The following is a 21,514-nucleotide window of genomic DNA, read 5'->3' as shown; positions in this document are numbered from 1 at the left end:
CAGTTTTAAAATTTTAATGGCAAGCCACTATGTCCAGTTATGAATATATATATATATATATATATATATATATATATATACATAAGCCTTCTTTTTTCTTAATACTGTTGTCATGGGTTTTTTTTTTAAAGCGTTTTCCACGGACAGCGCGAAAACAGTCAAGAAAGAAAAAAACCCACCTCTTTCCTATTGGTGGAAAAATGTACCCTGTCGACCAATACAAAAACGGCAACACGTGGCATTTGGTTGTTTATGAAGGTGGGAAAGTTTTGGGAGTGAGACAGAGCCAGCGAGAGAGAGATTTTTGAGATTTGTGACGTTTAGCGTGTAGTTAGTGTTGTGTTGTCTTGTTAGTGTGTCAGTGAGGGCACTAATGAACGTCACAAAGGCAGATTACGGTGTAAACTCTGTCTCCATGGAAAACCGGAGCAGTGATACATCTCCCGCTGTCAGGCCTGCAGGTTTGTGCTGTTCTCCTCTGTGGGGACAATTTCTTTCTTTTTTTCTTTACTTCTTTTTTTACAGCACAAATAATTTGTGGGGGTTGTTATTGTGACACCTGATTGTTCTCTCATTTTAGTTACAGTATTTTTAAATGGTTGTACAAAATTTTAAAAAAAAAAAGAAGCCAGCTGCATCGGCTGCGTGTTTAAATAAATAGTTGTATATAACTTTATTGTTTACAAAATTTGTGCATAAGCTTTCAAAATGTACAATTTATTTCATTATTGTACATTGTATATTGCATTTCAAGTTATGAAAATAATTTACTAAACATGTCTGTGGTTTTTACAGTAAAAAAAACTACTACTAGGATTTTATGTTTTTGTGTGATTTCAGATCAGTTGTGTTGCTACAGCATGCCAATGAAAAAATAACTGTAAATTCAGACACGTGAGGTTGAGCCGAAGAGATGACACCAAGCAAGGCGAGGAAAAAATAATTTAACAATTTGTTTAATTATTAAGCTAACCCAGCAAATCATGAAAAATCAGGTTTAAATATTTGTTCATGAAAGTGCAGATTTTACATAACAATTTGATTTTTTTCTAACAAAAAAACTGTGAAACTTAATTTAGACTGTGTGTGTAAATGAACCGCCGCATGTTGTGTAGCTTTCTGGATTTTCTACTTATTGGGCCACAAATTTATTTATCATACGGGCTACACAGCACACAACACCAACATTCACATGTTTTATGTAACTGAGATGTTTAATTATGCGAGCTACAGACAATAATTAGGTTATAGACTATATTTATATAAAACGTGTACTGCATTTGAATTATTTTAACCACATGTAACACCTGCATATGTGGGTTTTTAAAAGAAGGCTTTGGTTTTGCTACCCCATTTCATTTCCATGCCACCCTAAGAAAATTTCTCTTGACCCGCCCCTGACAGTAAAGAGAAACCTGCGCTGTGGTTGAAGGAAGGTCCAGCCACAGAATGGATGATGAATGGACGAATGTGTGTTGGGGCAAAATAAAACTTTTTAGATGGACATTTGAGCTGCATCTGAGGAGCTGAGCTGTGGTGTTTCATGTGATGCTCTGCAGGACAGAAATGTCAAAGTTCAACTTCAGAAAGCGTTCAGAGACGTTTCCACGTTAGTCTGTTGAGCAGAGACTCACAGAGGAGCTGCAGGTCTCACGGAGATGAATCCTGCAGGTCAAATACCAGGACAAACCACCAGGAGGCAGCAGCACGCTGACACATGCATGAACAAAAGACACTGACAACAACAGGAAGCATCAGCAAGACTCGAAAACTGTCGACTGAAGATATTTAAATACTGTATATTAAAAAGAACAAGTACTAAAACATCAACACAGACAAAACATATGTAAACATAAACTTGTGCTTAAGCTCTGTGACCTTTGAACTTGTGAGAGCGTCCCGATGCAGAATAAATCACGCGTGAGTTTCCTGTTATTTTCTGAGCTCGTCACAGAAACTGGTTTCATCACAGATTTATTACAAAGTTTGTGTTGGATGATGAAATAAGAACATTAGAGCACATATGTTCACATATATTACCTTTTACTTCACCTAAACATTTACATAATGTTTTATGCTTTTTATATGAACATCACATACATATATGATGATATTGTTGATTTATTGATGTGTATATCACTTTAATGCTGCAGCTGTTGATGGTTTTAATCACCTGTCTACTGCTGGCCATCCCGATCCGTATAAACAAGCTTAATTTAAGTAACTAAAACTTGGAAGACAACAAAAACTAAAGTACTTTACTTGTACTCTATTGCAGTAGACGTGACGATTGGTCCTTGTTTTTGATTCTCAGAATAATCCTTCTTTCTCTGATTCTGGCCTCAGCGCAGGGTCAACCCTCACTTCATCGTCCGTCTTAAACAGGCTGATTTAGCTTCTTCTTTAGGTTTGAACAGCAGGGGGCCAGGTCTTCCTCCTTTCTATTATATCATCCAGATCCATCCAGTGTTTCCAGCAGCCTGAGCTCTGGGCTCACAGGATTATTGTACATACAACGAGGTCATTATTACAAACTTGGGTCATGTTTAATCAGAACATCTACCACAGGAACTGGAAATATGGAAGAAAAACGAAGCAGATCCAGGTAAAGGAAAATACAGCTAGCTGAAATGAAGCGGAATGACCCTTTAAGCTGGCATTTCAGATCAGCAGATACAGAGGAAATATCCGTCTCTGCGTCGAGCTTCTCACGTTCATATAAATGAAAATATTCACCTTTTTAAAAGAATTTATTCAATGTTTAATTTATCCATCAATCAGCAAATGAGCTAAAACATAAATAACTGGAAATAACATTTCAAAACACAAACATGCAAAATATTGAAAAAAGTGTCAGAAAAAAAATATCCACAAATATGAACAAATGTAATAAATAGAGTAAAAAAATGCCCAGAGTGTCAGAAAACATCATATTTAATGAAACGTGAAGACTCTGAATGAACCAAAAGTGTAGAAAACAAACTGCTGAACAAAGCAGAGAAAAACACTTGAACATGTGGAGAGCTGATGGGACGAACATCTGGACCTCCACCTCCTACGATAACTGTCTCTGACATCTGTCCACGGACAGACCAGAGACACAGACGGGCATCACAGGAAGCAGTGGCGTGCCGCTCTGTCTGATGATCGACTGAACCCAGTGACATGAAACGGTTTCCTCAGACTCTCTGAGGGAGTCCCGCAGGGTCCCATCTCAGGCCTCGTTTCATGTTTTTGTATAAATAACATTGTGAGAACATGTTTCCGGTTAAAGGCGCCTTCATGCAGAGGACACGGTGCTGAGATGTGTTTCAGCTGCAGGAGTCACTGGAGGTTTTTCAGTAAGCGCTCCGAGATCTCTCAGCGTTGGTGTTTTCCTTTAGGAGGAGATTTAAGGAAATATTCGTGTATCCGGGTGAATGATGCTCTTTTCTTTAGAGTGCTTATTGAGCACTTGGTGGAAAATCTGAAGAAGGCTGAGACCTGTCTGTTTTTAAGTTTTCACGTCCATGATTCAGTGAAACGGGAGGTTCTCTGAGTGTAATCAGCTGACTTAAACTGGACAACTTTCATTTTTGAGTCATCTGATGATTCATTTCTGAGGTTTATGGATCACACAGGGTCAGAGAGGCACTGTCCTCGTCAGCAGAGCTTAATGTGACTTGATGTCCAAACAGCATAAATGGATCTTTAATCTTTGGGGTTTTCATCGCTGGATTTAAATGATGTTCTCCTCAGGATGAACTCAGGATTTAGCTCACAGGAAGTTCAGTCCACTGAATGATCACATGACCTCAGAGGAGTCTCTCCAGGATGGTTTCACTCAGTAGTTCTTCAGTTTGAACACCTTGCTGAGCCTGGACTTGGCGCTGGAGTAGATGAGGAAGGAGCCTTCGTCCGTGCTGAAGTCCTCCCAGTCTCTGCAGCCGAACGTGGGCAGGCTGTGGACAGGAACGAAGCCCTCGTAACCCTGCCACCTAAAATCACACACAGAGGTCACCTGAGCTCAGGTAACACGTCACACCTGAGCAGATGAGCACTTACGCACCTGTAGACAACGCTGTTCAAAGAGTACGAGCTGCCGTCGTGAGAGTTCGCCACCACCAGGAACTTTTCATCTCCGATGGTGAAAAACTCCCAGTCCAGCGCACTGAACACACGAAGGAGGAGAACAAGACGACACCGTGAAGAGCAGCTGTTTTTGGGATTTTTACAATGAACCTTTTCTATAAAATTTATTTACGTTTTCAGGTCTTAAATTAACTGTTGAAGAAAGTCCTGAAAAACAAAGAAAAAAAGATAATATGTTTCTACAGCTAAGCTTAGCAATCCCCAAAAAATGTCCAAAAAATGACTGTTATAGTTCAAAAATAATAAAAAAAAATAAAGTGGAAAAGAAAGGTCATCAGTATCCTCAGAAAAAAAATATTATTAAGTATAATAAATATAAATGAACACACATATGCACATGAATTCATATAAATATAATAATATGTATTAAAAAATTAAAAAAACATAAAAAATTATGTTCATAATATTTACGAATATTTATGGAATAATAAATAAATATTAAAAAAAATCCAAAAATTAAAAACGAACAAAATCATCAAAAAGTGATAATAAAAAAGAATGAATAATGCAAATATAAATAATTTAATAAAGATATAAAATACTATGAACAAAATGTTGAAAAGTTATTAAAATATGTTTTTTAACAAAATGTAAATGATCTCAAACGAATGAATAAAATTCCAAATGAAACCTTAAACAGACATCAGGCTTCTCGGTGCTGATGGCTTCCTTTTAATGATCAGCAACGTTTCCACAGTGACTTTGAAATAAATGTTATTCAGCCTTTAATCTTCGTGCTGCTCCTTTAATCTCCAGGTAAAAGCAGGAAGTGTATCTGAAGACATGTTAAATGAGCCCAGGTGTGACGCTCACCTGTGTGTGAGGATGTCCTGGAAGCGGATGAAGGTCTGTGTGAGCGTGTTCAGTTCGTACACGGTGGAGTTGATGCTGTAGACACTCGTGCCACGATCAGGGATCCTCTGACTGTTGGCGACGGCGAGGAAAAACCTGCCGTCGATCTGAAACGGCTCCCAGTCTGTCGCTCCAACTGTCTGCGGAAAGAAGAGGACACTCAGAGAACCAGGGTACGAAGGGTAACCCTCTGATAATCGTACACTTGGTGGGCGGGGCTTTGACTGCAGGAGTCCCTTCAACGCTGCTTTTAGTGGAGAAAGAAGAACTTCTCCTTGGCATGGTGGATGCTGATTGGCCAAACCTGGAGAAAACAACCACAACTGGTGACAGTGTGAACACACAGCTCAGGTCATTAGGATGAGAAATGAGTCCATCAGAGGAACAGCTGAGAGTCAGAGGCTGAGGCGGTTTGGACATGTGCAGAGGAGGAAGAGTGGATATACGTGACGAGGATGATGAAGCTGGAGCTGCTGGGCAGGAGGAGAAGAGGAAGATCTGCACTGCAAAGAAGCTTAACTCTAAAACGAACACAGCTGTTAGGGTTAGATGAGGAGTTAGAGGAAGATTCCAGCTCATGTGCAGTAAGTGTGATCAGGATCAGTCACAGGGAAAAACAAAGCATCAGTTGATGGAGGCAGTTGAGGCTCAGGCCATCCACCTTTCAGAAAGTAGGTGTTTTCATCCCTGCTGCCTCCACTCTGCAGGCTGAAGTATCCTCGGGTGGGTGAACAAGTGTGTTTGCATGAATGTCAGACGTATGTGGGAAAGAAGAACTCGTCTGACTGCGAGGATGAGCCTTCTATCATTTAAAACACCAATGAGCACTGTGTAATCTATTACTTTGAATTGAGTAATGACTCCATCACTGCTTGTGAGGTTTTAAGCTCACTGTACACACTGATCCATCCATTTTCTTCCACTTATCCACGGCAGCAGCCCAAGCAGAGAAGCCCAGACCTTCCTCTCTCCAGCCACCTCCTCCAGCTTGTCCCAGGGAACACCACGGCATTCCCAGGCCAGCCGAGAGATATAATCTCTCCAGCGTGTCCTGGGTCTGCCCCGGGGCCTCACCCAGGAGGCGCCCAGGAGGCATCCTTGTCAGATGCTTAAACCACCTCGACTGACTGCTTTCGATGTGAAGGAGCAGCGGCTTAACTCTGAGCCCCTCCCTCTCTAAGGGCGAGGCCAGCCACCCTTCAGAGGAAGCCCATCTCAGGCCAGGCCCGGGGAGCGTCTGGTGGACTTTGGGATTCACTGACACATCACAATGAAATAAGGAGGAAGCTTTTAAATGAAGTTATAATTCAGTGTTTTATACGTTACTGTAATGTGAGACTATGAAACGCTCTGCTTCGTGCTGCCTGTGTGCAGCGGCTCGTGCAGCCTGCAGGGGGAGCTGGTGAGGTCTGGCTGGGTCTGATTGGAGCTATTTGCGGCTCCATTAGTCGTGTTGATGTCTGAGCAGTTTAATGCGTGCTGTGCTGTCAGCAGCTGAATTACAGGTTCAGGTGGTTTCATGATGCTTTAACATGTTTTTGTGGTTTTCAGAAGCAATAAAAGTCTTCTTCAGCGCGCAGCTGGAAACCCCCTCGCACACACGCATTAATTACACTGCTCTGGTTTCCTGTTTCATCTTTGACATCAACAGACGGAAAAACATATTTTCATCAGTGTAAGATGATTTTTATGATCTGCTTTCATGTGCACATCTGTCACCACATTAATGTTTTAAACAAGCAGCTGTGTCTGTGCAGGTATGGCTGTTTACCAGGCTGCAGGTACACAGCGCTCATCATCATCACCACCTTCACCATGAAACCCCAAACACTGACTTTAATAAGACCGTTATCTTTGGTTGTCACCGCAGGAGCGAATGATGCGACAGGTTCTGGGGAGGAGGAGCTAAAACAACTCAGAACGGGGTCGAGAGTAATGGCAGGAAGGTTTGAGAGTAAGTCAGTCCCAGGTGAACCTGAGATCACGCTAACAACACTGAAGCTCCAAGACCCTGCAGATATTAGGGGCGGGGCCTGTTTGACCGACCGGTGGATGGCGACACAGGCGGCTGTAGCTGCTAGCTTCACCTGAACTGGACCTCTGCAGCGTGTTGACATCATGTGACCAGTAACATGGCTGTACTAACAGACCGTCCAGGAAGGCGGAGCGGCAGTTTGGTGAGAGAAATTTGAGCATTTTGATTGGATGTTAGCTGAATACTCACACTCCTCCAAATATGGTAAATTTTTCCAAAAAAACAGCTAAATGAGACTAAAACGGAGGCTTCAGAGAGCGTGATGTCACAACGGATACATCCACCATAATCCAGAGTAAGCGAGATGAGGACGAGGAACCTGAGTTTGTGAGCGGCGAGCGATCCAAACACCCTGCAACACGCTCCTGTGATCCAGGATCAACGACGAGCAAAAAAACACTGAAGCTCAGAAATTAAGGGGCAAAAACACAAGTGTGGCTGGAAAACAGCGTTTACCTGCAGAGGCACACCTGCACCAATCAGAGGCCGGCTGAGAGCGAGGTGTTTCCCTGAAGCTGTGAGTCAGCGTGGTATTTTTACCAGCCTGTGATTTGCGGTCGGGCAGCGTCACGCCGCTGCTGTTATCATGTGACTCACTGACAACATCCTCATTGTCATGTCTGCTCTGACATCTGCCAGGACTCACCTGGACAGGTAACCAGCACCGCCCCAGCTAAACACATCCTGAGGGGGGCGCTGTCTCAAGTTCATCCTCTGAAGAGGACGCACAAGATGAAACAATTCTGTGAGAATAAATGTGAGCGGACATGTTTCACTCTCACAATAAAATAATCCTTTAAAGTTTGGCTCATATCGCTGAGTTTCAATATGTAGGATGATTAAACGATCCCGGATAATAAAAAAAGTTTAATTCATGAATGAAAAAGATCATTATGTGATGAAGCCAGAAGAAGCCATCTATGTCCACTGTGAGCGACCATCTTTGAACAGAGGCGGTGGTTTACGACACCAACTCTCTGCCATCTGTAATCCAGTTTTGAGATCCCTCCCACACGCCTTAACGCCCACTCACATCCTGGGCCATGATAAGGTGGGGCCAGGTTTCACAATGAACTCACCCGAAACTCTGGCTGATTGGGACCCACACCCAGTTTCACACCTTGACTCAGGCGATTAGAGGATCATCAGGGGGTCCTTTTGTCCCTCTGTGCGGGGACACTCCCACTAGGTTTATATCTGGGACTCTCCATCATTTGACCTTAGAACTGAAGAAGCTTCTCGGAGGAGAGGTGAAACGTCTTCAAGTAACTTAAAGAAGTCCAGACGCTTTTCTTTGCAAGCTCCTTAGACTACGATGACCTGGATGACTGAGAACCTTCACAGATATCATTATGTGACAGAATTTAATAGATATGAGAAAAAATATCTTTCTTCTGAAATGTTTGTCATAAATCATTCATGTGCGAAGAAGCTACGTCTGTCACGTGTCCAGGTCTGCCAGACAGGAGACGCAGCATCTCAGGACTTCCTGCTTCATTAAAAATAGAAATAAAAATAATAAAAATAAAGTCTCTCTTTGGTAAATCACATTTTTAAATGTTCTTCTCTGTATTTAATCAAATAAAACAATCTACAGTTATACTGATAATCTCCATAATCAATCAAATCTATGTCTCTCATGTTCATCACTTTGACCTGCTGACAGGTCTTGCAGATTTATCAACTCAATCTTAGTAATTGGTGCATTTACTCGAATCCTGGGAGTTAAGAATAAAGAGATCGGTGGGGCTGTTCTCACAGCTGTTCAACATCCATGTCAAAAGGTTAGCAGGAAGTTAGCGAGATAGTAAAGATGACACACCACGGTGGTTAGCTGCAGAGCTGTGGTTAGGCTAATGTAAACAGATTAATTAATCTGCTGCTGGTTTGGATTACTCTGTGAAAACGCCCTGATCCTCAGCTGACACACCTGAGCTTAAAGACGTGCTGCACGTGACCAGAGCTGATGAACAGCAGGACGAGCGAACGCGTCGGTTTTATTAATGATGCAAACAGCCAGAGGTCAACAAGCAGGCAGATTACTGAGTACAGATGACTTCATGTTCAGGAAACATCTCTGCAGGAGGGTTTAACCAACCATGGGCCTCACAGCTGAGTCCAGCCTGCTTTGTGAACATGCTTTCTCTGGAGACGTATGAGCTTCGAAACCAGATGTCACTGTCAGTCATCTACAGTCACCCACTGGTCACTGCATCAGTGCTAGGAAACTAACTGTATATAAAAGAAGGACGGAGTCACCGTGACATCACCGCTGGTTAGTGAGGTCATGCTGCGAAGCCACAAACTGAACGTTATTGCTGTCACCGTGTTTAAAACCAGAGGTCTCTGGTGTGCACTAGATCTGACTCTGAAACTGACCGATGCTGCATTCTCATTGGCTAATAACTCACCAATGACCAAACCCTATGTTGCTGTCCTCTGTGACTGTAACTGGACGATAATTTCCAAAATGAGCTTCATGTTTTATTTACAGCTGAAACATGAGGGAAAAATTCACTGAGCTCAAGTCAGCTGAGCAGGACACTCACAGACAACCAGAGGAGTCGCCCCCTGCTGGCCATTAAACGTTAGTGCACTTCCTCTTTGGTGTAACATTTCAGACCAGGAAGGTAAAAGGTTTACGAAAGCCGACGGTGGGGAGACTCTGAAAGACAGACAAACACTGACCTGGATGCTCTGGAAGGTCTGGAAAGAGCCGTCCAGCCAGACGTAGATGGTGGAGCTGATGATGGTGGTTCGACCGTCAAAGGTGTTGGCCACCACCAAAAAGTGGTACGGCCCCACAGTAAAGAACTCCCAGTCGTAGGCTCCGGATGTCAGCAGAGTCTGGTTCACCTCAAATAGCTGCAGAGACAGGAGGGACGGGTTGGGACCGAAAACATGAGGACAGAGACGATCAGCAGCATTTATAAAGGACAGGACAGAGAGGACATGAACGCTCGTGGCAGGACAGGAGAAGATCTCATGTAGTGACTGAACAGCAGCACCTTTGTGTCGGGGTTCCACCTGTAGATCACACTGTGGATGTTGTGGTTGGAGTCTCTTTCTGAGGACACACAGGGACACATTGACATGATTTTGACACTTCAGTTCTCGTCCATGTGATCACAGAGTAAAGACAGAGAAGTGCATCCAGCTCAGAAGAACGAGTCGTCTAACAACGAGGAAACACAAAAACCATCACATGAAATCTCCACGGAGATTAGCCTCAACAAAAGGGAATCACCGTCAGCTGCATCTCACACCTTCATGTAATCTAATTACATCTCTACAAAACCCGGAACTGAGTCTCTATTTGTTTTTTGTACCTAACCAACACCAGATTATCTTCAGGATCAACCTTGGCTAATTTCTTTTCAGAGTGACTAAGATGATGGACTCTGATCTGCAGGACCATCCAGCTACCAAATGCTCAGAAAAACACAGGTCTTTGAATCACTGTGGCTGTGATAGAACAGACTGATGGTTTGGACTGTGCTTGGTGCAAAGACACAACCTCATTCAGTTTCTGTTTCAGGTATTTTACCCACAGACTAACAGGTAGAGATGACGACGGACAAATACATGTTTGACCAAACTGTTTGGTTTACGGTTGAGACGAGTTTCTAACCTTCACCCTCGATATGGAGCTCTCAGAGCTTTGACTGTTTGTTTTCCACGTGTGAGCTGAGTCGTGCACAGACATTGCCATATTAAAGTTTGTCATTGATGCTATCTGAAGGGTGTGTGTCAGTACTCATGGAGGTACCTGCAGGCCTAAACCTGCCCACTTTAAAGTTCTCTGCATGCAGACCGGAGGTTTCCTGGATGCACGTTTGTGAGAGGGATTAGCATCCATGAAGTGAAAATAATCCACGTGTTTAGTGATCCTGGTTTGTCCAGTTACAGTTTGAGTTCTGTGAAAATGAAGGATGGTTAAAACAGTCGTGGCGGTGATGTTCAGACCTGTGACTCGAATAAAGTCTCCTTCAAAATCATTTTATCTGAGTTGACTTTTTTCTACAACACAAATGTGTTTGAGTAAGTTTGGATAGTTTGGTTGGAGACACGACTGCAGACGACCTGTTTTTAAATAAAGACATTAAAATATTCTTGTAAATGCAGAAGTTTGAGGTTTGAACCATTAATGAATCTTTAAAATATCCCATCTGATTTTTCACAGCCTGCTAGCAGCTAATTATTTACCCGGTACAAAAGTCCCTTCATAATCTGCCAGTTTTTGCTCGTTTCATGTATTTAGCAGATAAAGAGGACAGAAAATCAAAGTTGGCCCATTTATATCGAACGTGTTGGTGTTGAGGTGATTTCGGCCGGTGCGCTGTGAGTTCACCATCATTCAGAATAAACACGAGCTCAAACAGAGAGACGGCGCACAGAGGTGTGTGATCTAACCACAGTACACCTGCACAGCCTCAGCCTCAGGAGTGTTTTATCTTTACAGGAAGTGCACACATGAATGTGTTTGAAGTGTTTACACTGACGAGGAGATACGAGCTCTTCAAAGCTCCTGTTTGGTCAGGTGGAAACCTTGTATCTCCATCATCAAAAAGCCTCGTTTTAACCTCTAAACCCATCAGAAACGACCGGCTGCTCAGGAGCTCCTCATCCCGCTGCAGAGACTCGTTAAACTCAGATACTTCCTTCACTGTGGAAAATACCCTGAACATGAAGGAAAATCAAATTTAAGGAATAAATACTGCCGATCAGGAACGTTTGATCCTGAAAGTTCATCTTTGATCTGGAAATAAAAAGAAAAGTTTTATTAAAGGCTCTGTTTGCAGCATTTTTATGCATGAAATGCTTCGTTGGCCTCACAGACTGCAGGAGAGGGACATCTCAGGGCACAAAGAGCCGACGCCACTCTCCATTTATTATTTTTAAATTTTGATTAACTCAGAAAGACGTGGCCTGATGATGTTCTCCTGTGGAGACAACATTGAGCTCTTATCCTGGTTTTGTGTGAAGCCCCAGCAGCTGCAGTGATCCATTCATTTAAAATGAAAAAGACTGCATTACAGCCCACTTCCTGTTTACCTCGTCTGTGATTGGCCACGACCAGAAAGCTGTGGTTGTGAATGCGAAAGGCCTCCCAGTCCTGGGCAGTGTGAGTCTCCAGAGTCTGATAACGGACGAAACGCCGCCGCCGCCGATGCCACTGATAGATGACAGACCGCTCAGACCCCGCCTCTCTGAAGTTTGCCGCCACCACGAGAAAAATCTGAAGGACAGAAACACGGAGATGGATTTGGTTTAACATCACAGCGCCGAGCGGCCCTGCTCAGCTTTCACTGAACCGACGACTCACAGAAGTTCACACCAAGGAGAAGTCTGTGTGCGCTGCAGTGACCTCTGACCTCTGCAGTGACTGTTCCTTTACACACTTCTCTGAGTTAACAGGACTGAATACCTGCAGCACAATACCTGCACACAGCTGTGTGTGTGTGTGTCACACACTGTGCAAACAAGGCCAACACAATGTGCACACAAGGGTTCAAAGAGAATCAGCCTCAGATCCGTTTGTCCTCCGCCCTCTGAGCTCCATCCACTCCACGACTCTCAGCTGCACCACCATCAAACCGGATTTATTAATCAAGTTTTAAATGTTCTGCCTGTTTCGCTTGATTAGATCTGATCCCTCTGCCTGATTGCACTTTGTGTTTTCTGTCTGTGACAGAAACAAGCTGCTTCGTCCTCTGACGGCCTGTCCACCGACGTCCACGTCAAGGACCGCACACGAGTGTGATGTCAGACAGTATTGATTTTATCCAACAATAAATCGCATGATGGCACAAAGACATTTAGTTTCTATGGTAACAGCCAACAGAAGGACAGTTAGCGATTAGCTATAACTTAGCAGCGAAGCAAGTCTCTGTTGTCAGCATGTTTACATCGTCGCTCATCTATACAAAACACACGACACACAGAACATACAACGATCCGTGACTGTCGCAGTGACAGTGTGAGCTCGTGTCGTGCATCAGTCACAGCAGCACGGTGCTGGCTGCTCGTAGGCCGTGGGCGGAGCTAAGCCCACGGCTTTGAGCTGAGCTCCTTGAACTCCTCGTCCATGTTGGAGGCGCTCACCTTGTCGTCGATGGTGAAGTGTTTCCAGGATCGAGCCTCCTGAGTGCTGATGTTCTGGTAGAGCTGGAAGGAGGCGTTGGTCCACCTGTAGATACCTGAGCCGGACCGAGAGTCCCTGCCAGGGGAGACACGAGGGTTAGACTGAGAGGACAGAGACTTTTCCACAGCTGTGTTTTTGCTGCCGTGTTATTACTTGTTGGCTGCAGCCATGAACAGGCCCTCAGACGGGATGGAGAAGACCTCGAGGTCCAGGGTCTCTGAGCGGGTGTACAGGTCCTGGTAGTCCTCCACGTAATCCAGACGCTGCTTACCTGCACAAACAGGTGATACAGCTTACATGGAGGACAGACACATCGCAGGCACATGACATCATCGTCAGAGGTTAACAGAACCAAACCAGCCCCATCCCAGCGCTACGTTCACATGAACCCTCCTACAGTCTGCTCCACCCGCAACAGCAACTCAGTTTACTCTTCTCTTTACAGCAGACAAGTTAATATTATACCAGATCCTCTAAAATCATAACAATTTGTTCCTTTCTGGTTTGGTTCCAGAGGAGCTTTTTTAAAAACCTGAACCATTTTAAAAATTTAGAGGTTTAAAATCATCATTTCTCATTTCTTATATACAGATTTGGCATCATGTGCATTCTATTTAAAACAACGTTTGTGATGTAAAGATTTATGCAATAAAATGAGCACCTCCTAACACAGAGTAAAATCACCCCTTATGCTCCTAATATAATGTGTTTTAGTCACATGACCCTGACATGTCTGAGGTGTGAGAGGTACTTCCTGTGTACGTCCAGACTCACTCTGCAGCAGCGTCCTCCAGGTCAGCCCGTCACAGATGAACAGACCCTTCCCCTGAGCATTGAACCACAGCTGGCCCTGCTCCGGCCTCGAGCAGGGAGGACGATCTCCCACAGTCACTCTGGCTTCGGCCTCTGAAACAGGACAGAGCGAGGGTTACACCTGAGGAGCGTCATGGGAACCGAGGACATGTGAGCTCCTGATAATAACCTCCTCTGTTTAACACTTCATAACAGCACACGATCGTTTTATTGGCTTAAACCAAAGCAAACTTAAAAAATCTCTGAAGTACCAAAGGATGGCAGATTCACAGTTTCCTACTTATTCCTGTTGTTCAGCAGTGACCTCACTGCCGTCTACCTGACGGAAACCATCAGGTTCCCTCTGAACCGCAGTCACAGTAAAAACTTACTGACAAACATTTTTTGAATGAAACAAACACGTAGCAGAGAGCGCACATCAAATATAACCCAAAGAGCTCCAGCAGCACAAACACGTCCAGAGGCCACGCCCCTAATAATGCAAACTTTAAACAGGTGAGTTATAAAAACATCCTCCCTGTACAGGTGTCATGAAGGAGAAACGATCCACAGAGACCAATCTGTTTATTTCTGGTGAAGCTTTAACATGGGAGCCTATGGGGACTGACTCACTGCTGCCTCTGCTGGACGTCAGAGGAACTGCAGGGCTAGAGCCCTACAGTGAAACATGGTGGGGGGTAAACAGGACCCCTGATCATTCGCTGGCATGTTTCTCTGCAGCAAAGCTGGATGTGGAGGGCTCGGCTGGAAACACGTGCCTGTGTTCCTGTTAGCAGCTGCTTCAGTCTGTGCTCGGCAGATGAACACGCAGGTAATGAAGTGAAAGTTTCCATTTAACCACAAGAGATGAGTCCTCCATGATACATCAGACGTCTTCACCTGAGGGGCAGCCAGATCCAGATCCAGATCAAACTGCCACCACGTTACCACAAATGATGCAGACGTGCTCAGATAGAGCCTGACTCTAAAACAGGAGCTCTTCTGTGTTGTCTTCTGCTTTTCTCTGGAAGCAGAGACTCTGAGTGTTGAAACGAGGCAGCTGCTGTTTGTGTGGTGCACTCAGGTATGTAAATCAAACACACCACAGACAGAGCTGACACAGGTTTATATAAACTGTGACTCATAAAGAGTCAGGATGACTGAAGGGCTCAGCACCGAGTCTTCAATCAGCTGAACTTTATTAACTCTGAGCATGGATGGATGGATGGATGGATGGATGGATGGATGATGGATGGATGGATGGATGGATGGATGGATGGATGGATGGATGATGGATGGATGGATGGATGGATGGATGGATGGAAGGATGGATGGATGGATGATGATGGATGGATGGATGGATGGATGGATGGATGATGATGGATTGATGGATGGATGGATGGATGATGATGGATGGATGGTTGGATGGATGGATGGATGGATGGATGGATGGATGATAGATGGATGGATGGATGGACGGACGGACGGACGGATGGGTGGATGGATGGATGGATGGATGGATGATGGATGATGGATGGATGGATGGATGGATGGATGGATGATGATGGATGGATGGATGGATGATGGATGGATGGATGGATGGATGATGATGGATGGATGGATGGATGGATGGATGGATGATGATGGATGGATGGATGGATGGATGGATGGATGGATGGATGGATGGATGGAAGGATGGATGGATGGATGATGATGGATGGATGGATGGATGGATGATGATGGATTGATGGATGGATGGATGGATGATGATGGATGGATGGTTGGATGGATGGATGGATGGATGGATGGATGGATGATAGATGGATGGATGGATGGACGGACGGACGGACGGATGGGTGGATGGATGGATGGATGGATGGATGATGGATGATGGATGGATGGATGGATGGATGGATGGATGGATGGGTGGATGGATGGATGGATGGATGGATGATGATGGATGGATGATGATGGATGGATTGATGGATGGATGGATGGATGGATGGATGGATGGATGATGGATGGATGGATGGATGGATGGATGATAGATGGATGGATGGATGGATGGATGGACGGATGAACGGATGGGTGGATGGATGGATGGATGGATGGATGGATGATGGATGGGTGGATGGATGGATGGATGGACGGACGGACGGATGGATGATGGATGGATGGATGATGGATGGATGGATGGGTGGGTGGATGGGTGGATGGATGGATGGATGGACGGACGGACGGACGGATGGATGATGGATGGATGGATGATGGATAGATGGGTGGATGGATGGATGGATGGATGGGTGGATGGATGGATGGATGGGTGGATGATGGATGGATGGGTGGATGGATGATGGATGGATGGATGATGGATGGATGGGTGGATGGATGGATGGATGATGGATAGATGGGTGGATGGATGGATGGATGGATGGGTGGATGGATGGATGGATGGGTGGATGATGGATGGATGGGTGGATGGATGATGGATGGATGGATGATGGATGGATGGGTGGATGGATAGATGGGTGGGTGGATGGATGGACAGTCCTGTGGTGTTTGTTGGGGGCACAGAGGTAGGATAAGCTGCTCCTTCCACCCGACTCTGACACAGTAACACAAACACACCTGTGTGAATCAGCTTCTGTCTGACCTCACGCTGTCATGGAAACACACATCAAATAGCAGGAGAGAGGCTGAGTCTACAGGTAGCACACAGACACACACACACACACACACACACACACACACACACACACACACACACACAGTAGCTGCAGAGCTGTCAGTCACAGGTGTTTTCATGCTTCAGGTTACTCGATCACTGAGACCATCACAGTGCCGGGTTCACGGACCAAACACTCGCACGGGTGGAGGAAGTCCTCGGATCCTCGCTTTGGCAGCGAGCCTGATGAGTCAGTCACCCCCAGCTCAGTGTTTTTCCAGACAAAGGTTAGAGGTGTGCAGGGCCATGCTGCGGTTTTCATCCAAACCACAGCCTTTTGTTCAGCCTAAGAGGAGCTTTTAGTCTAACCCTAACCAGCCGGTTAAGTAAACACTTAAAGTGGAAAAAAAGTGAAACAAAGATCTCTACACCTGTGAGACTGTCACTACTGACTCCCCCACAGCGGGCATCCAGGCACTGAATACAGCGCCTACAAACAGTCGGAATAGAACTTTGAGCCAGGAAACGTGCAAAATATAGACATAAAGAGGTGAGTGAGGTGAAACTCTGCTTTTCATGCGTCCTCTCACAAACCTGCTGGTGTGGATGTTGTTGGTGAATGAAACTCATCTGTCAGCTGGAGCAGCTGAAAGTGTTTTTACTGTGGCTGATTATGAACACACTGTCACTCCAAACACACTCGTCGATGCTTTTATATCAGCTTTCTAGCACTAGCAGCTGAAAATGAGCCTGTACAACTCTCTCCCAAACTGCAGGGGGCGCTGTGCTGTGGCAGGTTTGTCTCCTCACCATAGGTGTAAACTGGTTCCTGCTGGTCCGGCTGGAAGGGGGTGGTCTTCAGGACCTGAGGGATGGACAGCTCAGTCAGAGCGGGGTCAGGCGAGGGACACAGTCTGGGCGTGGCGTCCGAACCGGGTAGCAGCACCAGCTGCCGCAGCAAACCCTGAAGAAGAAACAGAGCGGTGAAAACCAGCAGGACGGACAGTTGGCTGATCTGACCCTGATCAGAGACTCACGGAGAAGCGCCCCCTCCACCGCCCCCTGCTGCCGACGAAGAACCGGGACCCTCTGGTGCTCAGATGGCTGGGGAAGGGCTGGACCTGTTTACTGGGGGACAAGAAACCACTTAATCCCATGAAGTTGATCTCTACTGGTCTCTATTGGTCTCTATTGGTCTATGTGGTGTCAGCTCTCACAGCTCCAGAGGAAGTCCACAGTCGACAGTCAGCGTGGCGTACGGCCCGGTGACAGCCAGCACCACTGTGTGCCAGCGGTTATTGTCCAATCCAACGTCCTTAAAAGTCATTCGGCTCCGCCCACCAGGGCCAGGGGATGTGGTCAAGAAGTGGAGGCGGTTCTTAGACACTCGTAACCCCAGCAACAGCGAATCAGATCCCTCCCTCACCACAGAGAAGATGTACTCATTTGTCTGGAAGCAGAGAGAGAAAAAACACATTGGACTGGAACAAACGCGTCCAGAGTGGGCTGAACTGGGCCACACTGATCCAAGTTGGACCTAACTGCACCAAACTGGACCAGACTGGGCTGAACTGGGCCACACTGATCCAAGTTGGACCAGACTGGACCAGATCCAGCTCCATCCATCACCTTCTGTCTCAGTGTCTGAATCTTCACCGTGGCAACCAATGAGAACTCAGAGGGAAAGTAGTAACAGTTGGTGAAGATCTGGGAGGCGGGGAAATTCAGAGGTGCTGCCACGGCGCTGGCCAATCGGAGACCTCTGGAACCTTTGGACTGAACCATCCGCACCTGGAGGGGTAGTGGATGAAATATTAGGGGTAGCTACCATCATAAATGTTCATACCTTCATGCTATCCTGTGTCTTACCTGAGTGGGCGTGGCATGTCCTGGGGGGGGCAGGGCTTTGGACAACAGGTCAAGAGGCAGCAGGTCTGAGGGGGAGAGAGCAGAGACCACTGACCCCACCGATACTTCAGTGAAAACAAAGCATGGTTTACTGGAGCCCGAGTTACACTGAACCAGCTGTATGTAGCTCGATTTAAATCACCGCAGGGACACGTAAGGAGCGATCAAGGTTAGACATTTTATCACCTGCTGCTAATTTCAGATCCCTGAAAGCTGATTTTCATGAAAGCAGCGGCTAGTGAGGCGAGTTTATCAGCTCAGAGCTCATTTCCTCCAGCTCTGACTGATAAGTGTATCTGCAGTTAATCTGTATCAGCGATGATATGTAAATGATCTCAGATCAGTTTATTTTTATCCCCTCAGAGACGGATGTTTCTATGTCTGAAACCTCAGACCTGATCTTCAAAAAAAAGCTCAAGTTTTTCAGCTTCCTGCCGAGCAGTCACAGATTTCTGCTCTGACTCTGATGAGGGTCGAGTAAATCATTAAAACATTAAAAATCAGTGTTAGACAGCGGCTGAGGGAGCAGAGACAGCATCAGGTCAACATTAGTTTTCAGCTGGAATTCCCCTTTAAGCTCCTCTGAGGCCGTCTGTGTGTTTTGTTGCGCTTGAGGATCAATGTAAGATGAATGGAGGATGAATGGAGGATGAATGGAGGGAGGGGACGACATGTACAGAAACAGATCTCACATTTCAAAGACTGAAAACACAGAAGAACAAAGCAGCGAAAGCGTCTGAAACACAGCGAGACGTCAGAGTCGGAGCTGCAAAGCGTTCTCTGACATTTGGCATCAGTGAAGTCAGCGACAGGACACACCTCAGGGGTCAGAGTTCACAATACTCAACCCCAGGAAGGCTGTTCACAAAGCCCAGGAGCCAAACGCAGTTTCAGCTGCAGGAATAAATCAGCTTGTAGCAAAGAGAAAGATCAACAGTAATGTCATCAAAAGGAAACATGATGTAAAGCTGTGTACTCAGCTCTTTAACCAGAACAGAAAGACAGGTGGGAACACCTGAAAGTTCCTCAACTGAAAGCTCCACTGAATAATACCCAGAAACACGTGATAGAGAGGACCAGGAGTCGGTTTAAGCTGTGACAACTGAACAAACATGTTTTCCATCTATCGTTACGCGACCCTCCTAACCCCGCACCAGTCTGGTGACTGGATGTGTTTGGGGGCCTGTCCAGGATCTTCAGTACAACAGAACAACTTGAACAAGCAAGTCATGAATTGAAACTTCCTGTTAGGATACAACAAAGCTTTCAGCACAATGTCTGTCAGTAGTAATATATAAAAAACAAGCTCAAACCTTTATTTATCCAGTCTCACAAGCAAAAGTCTCTCTTACTCTCAGATTTTGTGTTTTGTTCTTCAGAAATGAATCTGACCTCCTTCTGAAACGTGACCGTCCCTTTTGAGCTGAAACCAGCACTCTGTATCTCCTCGTACCTGTACAGGGTCTCCAGCTGTGGCTCTGGACTCTGGCGGTGAGCAGCACCCAGGTGAGCAGCAGGAAGTGACACGAAAACATCACGCCTGTGCGCCGTGAACAGCGTGTTTGACTCCCGCTCACCGACCCGCTTCCTGTCCTGCGTCTCTCAACGTCATTCTCCAGCTGGCCTGAGGATCTCCTGGGCGGTGTTTCTTCAGCATCTGTTGTCAAAGAGCAACACGACAAACGTCTCAGATTTGGTTCCTTACAGCGGCGTCTCCAACATTTCCACCCGGCGAGCCCGGACAGCCGTCTCGCCAATTCTTCATGAACGCCACCAAGTTCATTTAAGTTCACATAACATGGCTTCAAACCATTAAACTGTCTCTTTATCTGTAACTACAGCTCAGCTTTCAGTTTACAGCTGATTGTTGCCTTAACTTTTAGTTAACTGCCTGTTTAAAATCATTTCTGTGGTTACGGCAGAAGGACCCTTGGTGGGACTCTCCATGTTACACCTGCACCAGGTGGGATTTTCACAGCACTACAGACTGGCTTAAACTGGTTTAATAAATGATGCTGAACATAAAAAACTCGAGTAACGTGCAAACCTGTGGCTGAGAAATATCACACTGTGTAATTTTACCATCAGACTGCACTATCAACACTCTACGTGGGCACATTGATCACAAAACGATTAAACGATGAGCCAAAGACAAGAACAGCTGCTAAAGATAAAATCATGTGAACTCGTTTCGTTTCTCCCCGTCGTGTAACGAAGCTCGTCTCCTGAACACTAACCTGCTAACATGAGCGTCTGGCCCACATTTGAATCACATGAGAATCTGTGAGAGGAAAACAAAGATGCAAAAGCTTTGATGCACAGTGACGTCATATCTGAGCAAACCTGGGTCAGAGGTCAGAGGTCAGAGGTTTAACCAGCCTCCTGAGGTCCAGCTCCAGTCCTAGTCTGTGAAGAGGTTTCAGGACATGTGAGGAGACCTCTTACTTGAGCACAGGTAAGAAGAGGCGGCGAGAGGAGCTCAGAGTGGGGAGGTCTGGCGTGCTGTGACCTCACAGACGTACAGTCTTTGCTCTACCTGTCGGCCGTCCTTAAACCGTCCTCTTCGTCTTTGCTGGACATTTATCTGTTCTTCAGAGAAACCAAAAACACAACCAGGCTCATCGTCAGTCCACCTTTAAAAGTGTTCTCAGTGTCTGAGATGAACCTGATGATCTTCAGCGTGTCTCCACCTTCAGGTGAAGACCTCCACCTGTCGTCTCCTCCCTCTCCACGTTTCCTCCTCTTTAAGTCCTCCACAGTTTCTCCTTTCCTTCCTCTGAGGCTGCTGTCTGTGCAGCGACTGGAGGTGATTTTCAGGTTCAGGTGAGTATGACTGAGGAGAGAGAGAATTTACCTGCAGGTGAGCTGGCCTCGCTCACCCCACATTTAAATAAAAAAGACTGGGAGGGGCTGAGGAGCGAGAGGGAGGGAGGGGCGGCTGCCTCCTCTTTACCTGTGACACACTTGAACTCACCTGAAGACAAAC

The 21,514-nt window shown here is 45.7% G+C and overlaps 1 protein-coding gene across 1 annotated transcript; it reads right to left on the bottom strand.

Moving 5' to 3' along the window:
• Positions 1-2,875: 2,875 nt before the first annotated feature.
• LOC102798458 (thrombospondin-type laminin G domain and EAR repeat-containing protein-like) lies at positions 2,876-20,139 on the bottom strand. The gene is made up of 15 exons (XM_087829687.1): positions 19,982-20,139; positions 18,490-18,554; positions 18,250-18,411; positions 17,838-18,070; positions 17,658-17,748; positions 17,431-17,584; positions 13,938-14,069; positions 13,317-13,434; positions 13,124-13,238; positions 12,074-12,257; positions 10,027-10,085; positions 9,707-9,883; positions 4,945-5,123; positions 4,049-4,150; positions 2,876-3,977 (listed from the first exon to the last, which is right to left on the bottom strand). Exons 1-15 carry the CDS (start codon positions 20,061-20,063, stop codon positions 3,824-3,826), a joined length of 2,007 nt encoding a protein of 668 aa, XP_087685813.1. The 5' UTR covers positions 20,064-20,139; the 3' UTR covers positions 2,876-3,823.
• Between the last annotated feature and the right edge of the window lie 1,375 nt (positions 20,140-21,514).

The sequence above is a fragment of the Neolamprologus brichardi genome, chromosome 16 (genome assembly GCF_056152115.1).
Source record: "Neolamprologus brichardi isolate AB-2024 chromosome 16, ASM5615211v1, whole genome shotgun sequence".
NCBI classification, from domain to species: Eukaryota; Metazoa; Chordata; class Actinopteri; order Cichliformes; family Cichlidae; genus Neolamprologus; species Neolamprologus brichardi.
The sequence above is the reverse complement of the archived record's forward strand: the minus strand, read 5'-3'. Positions and strand labels throughout refer to the sequence as shown.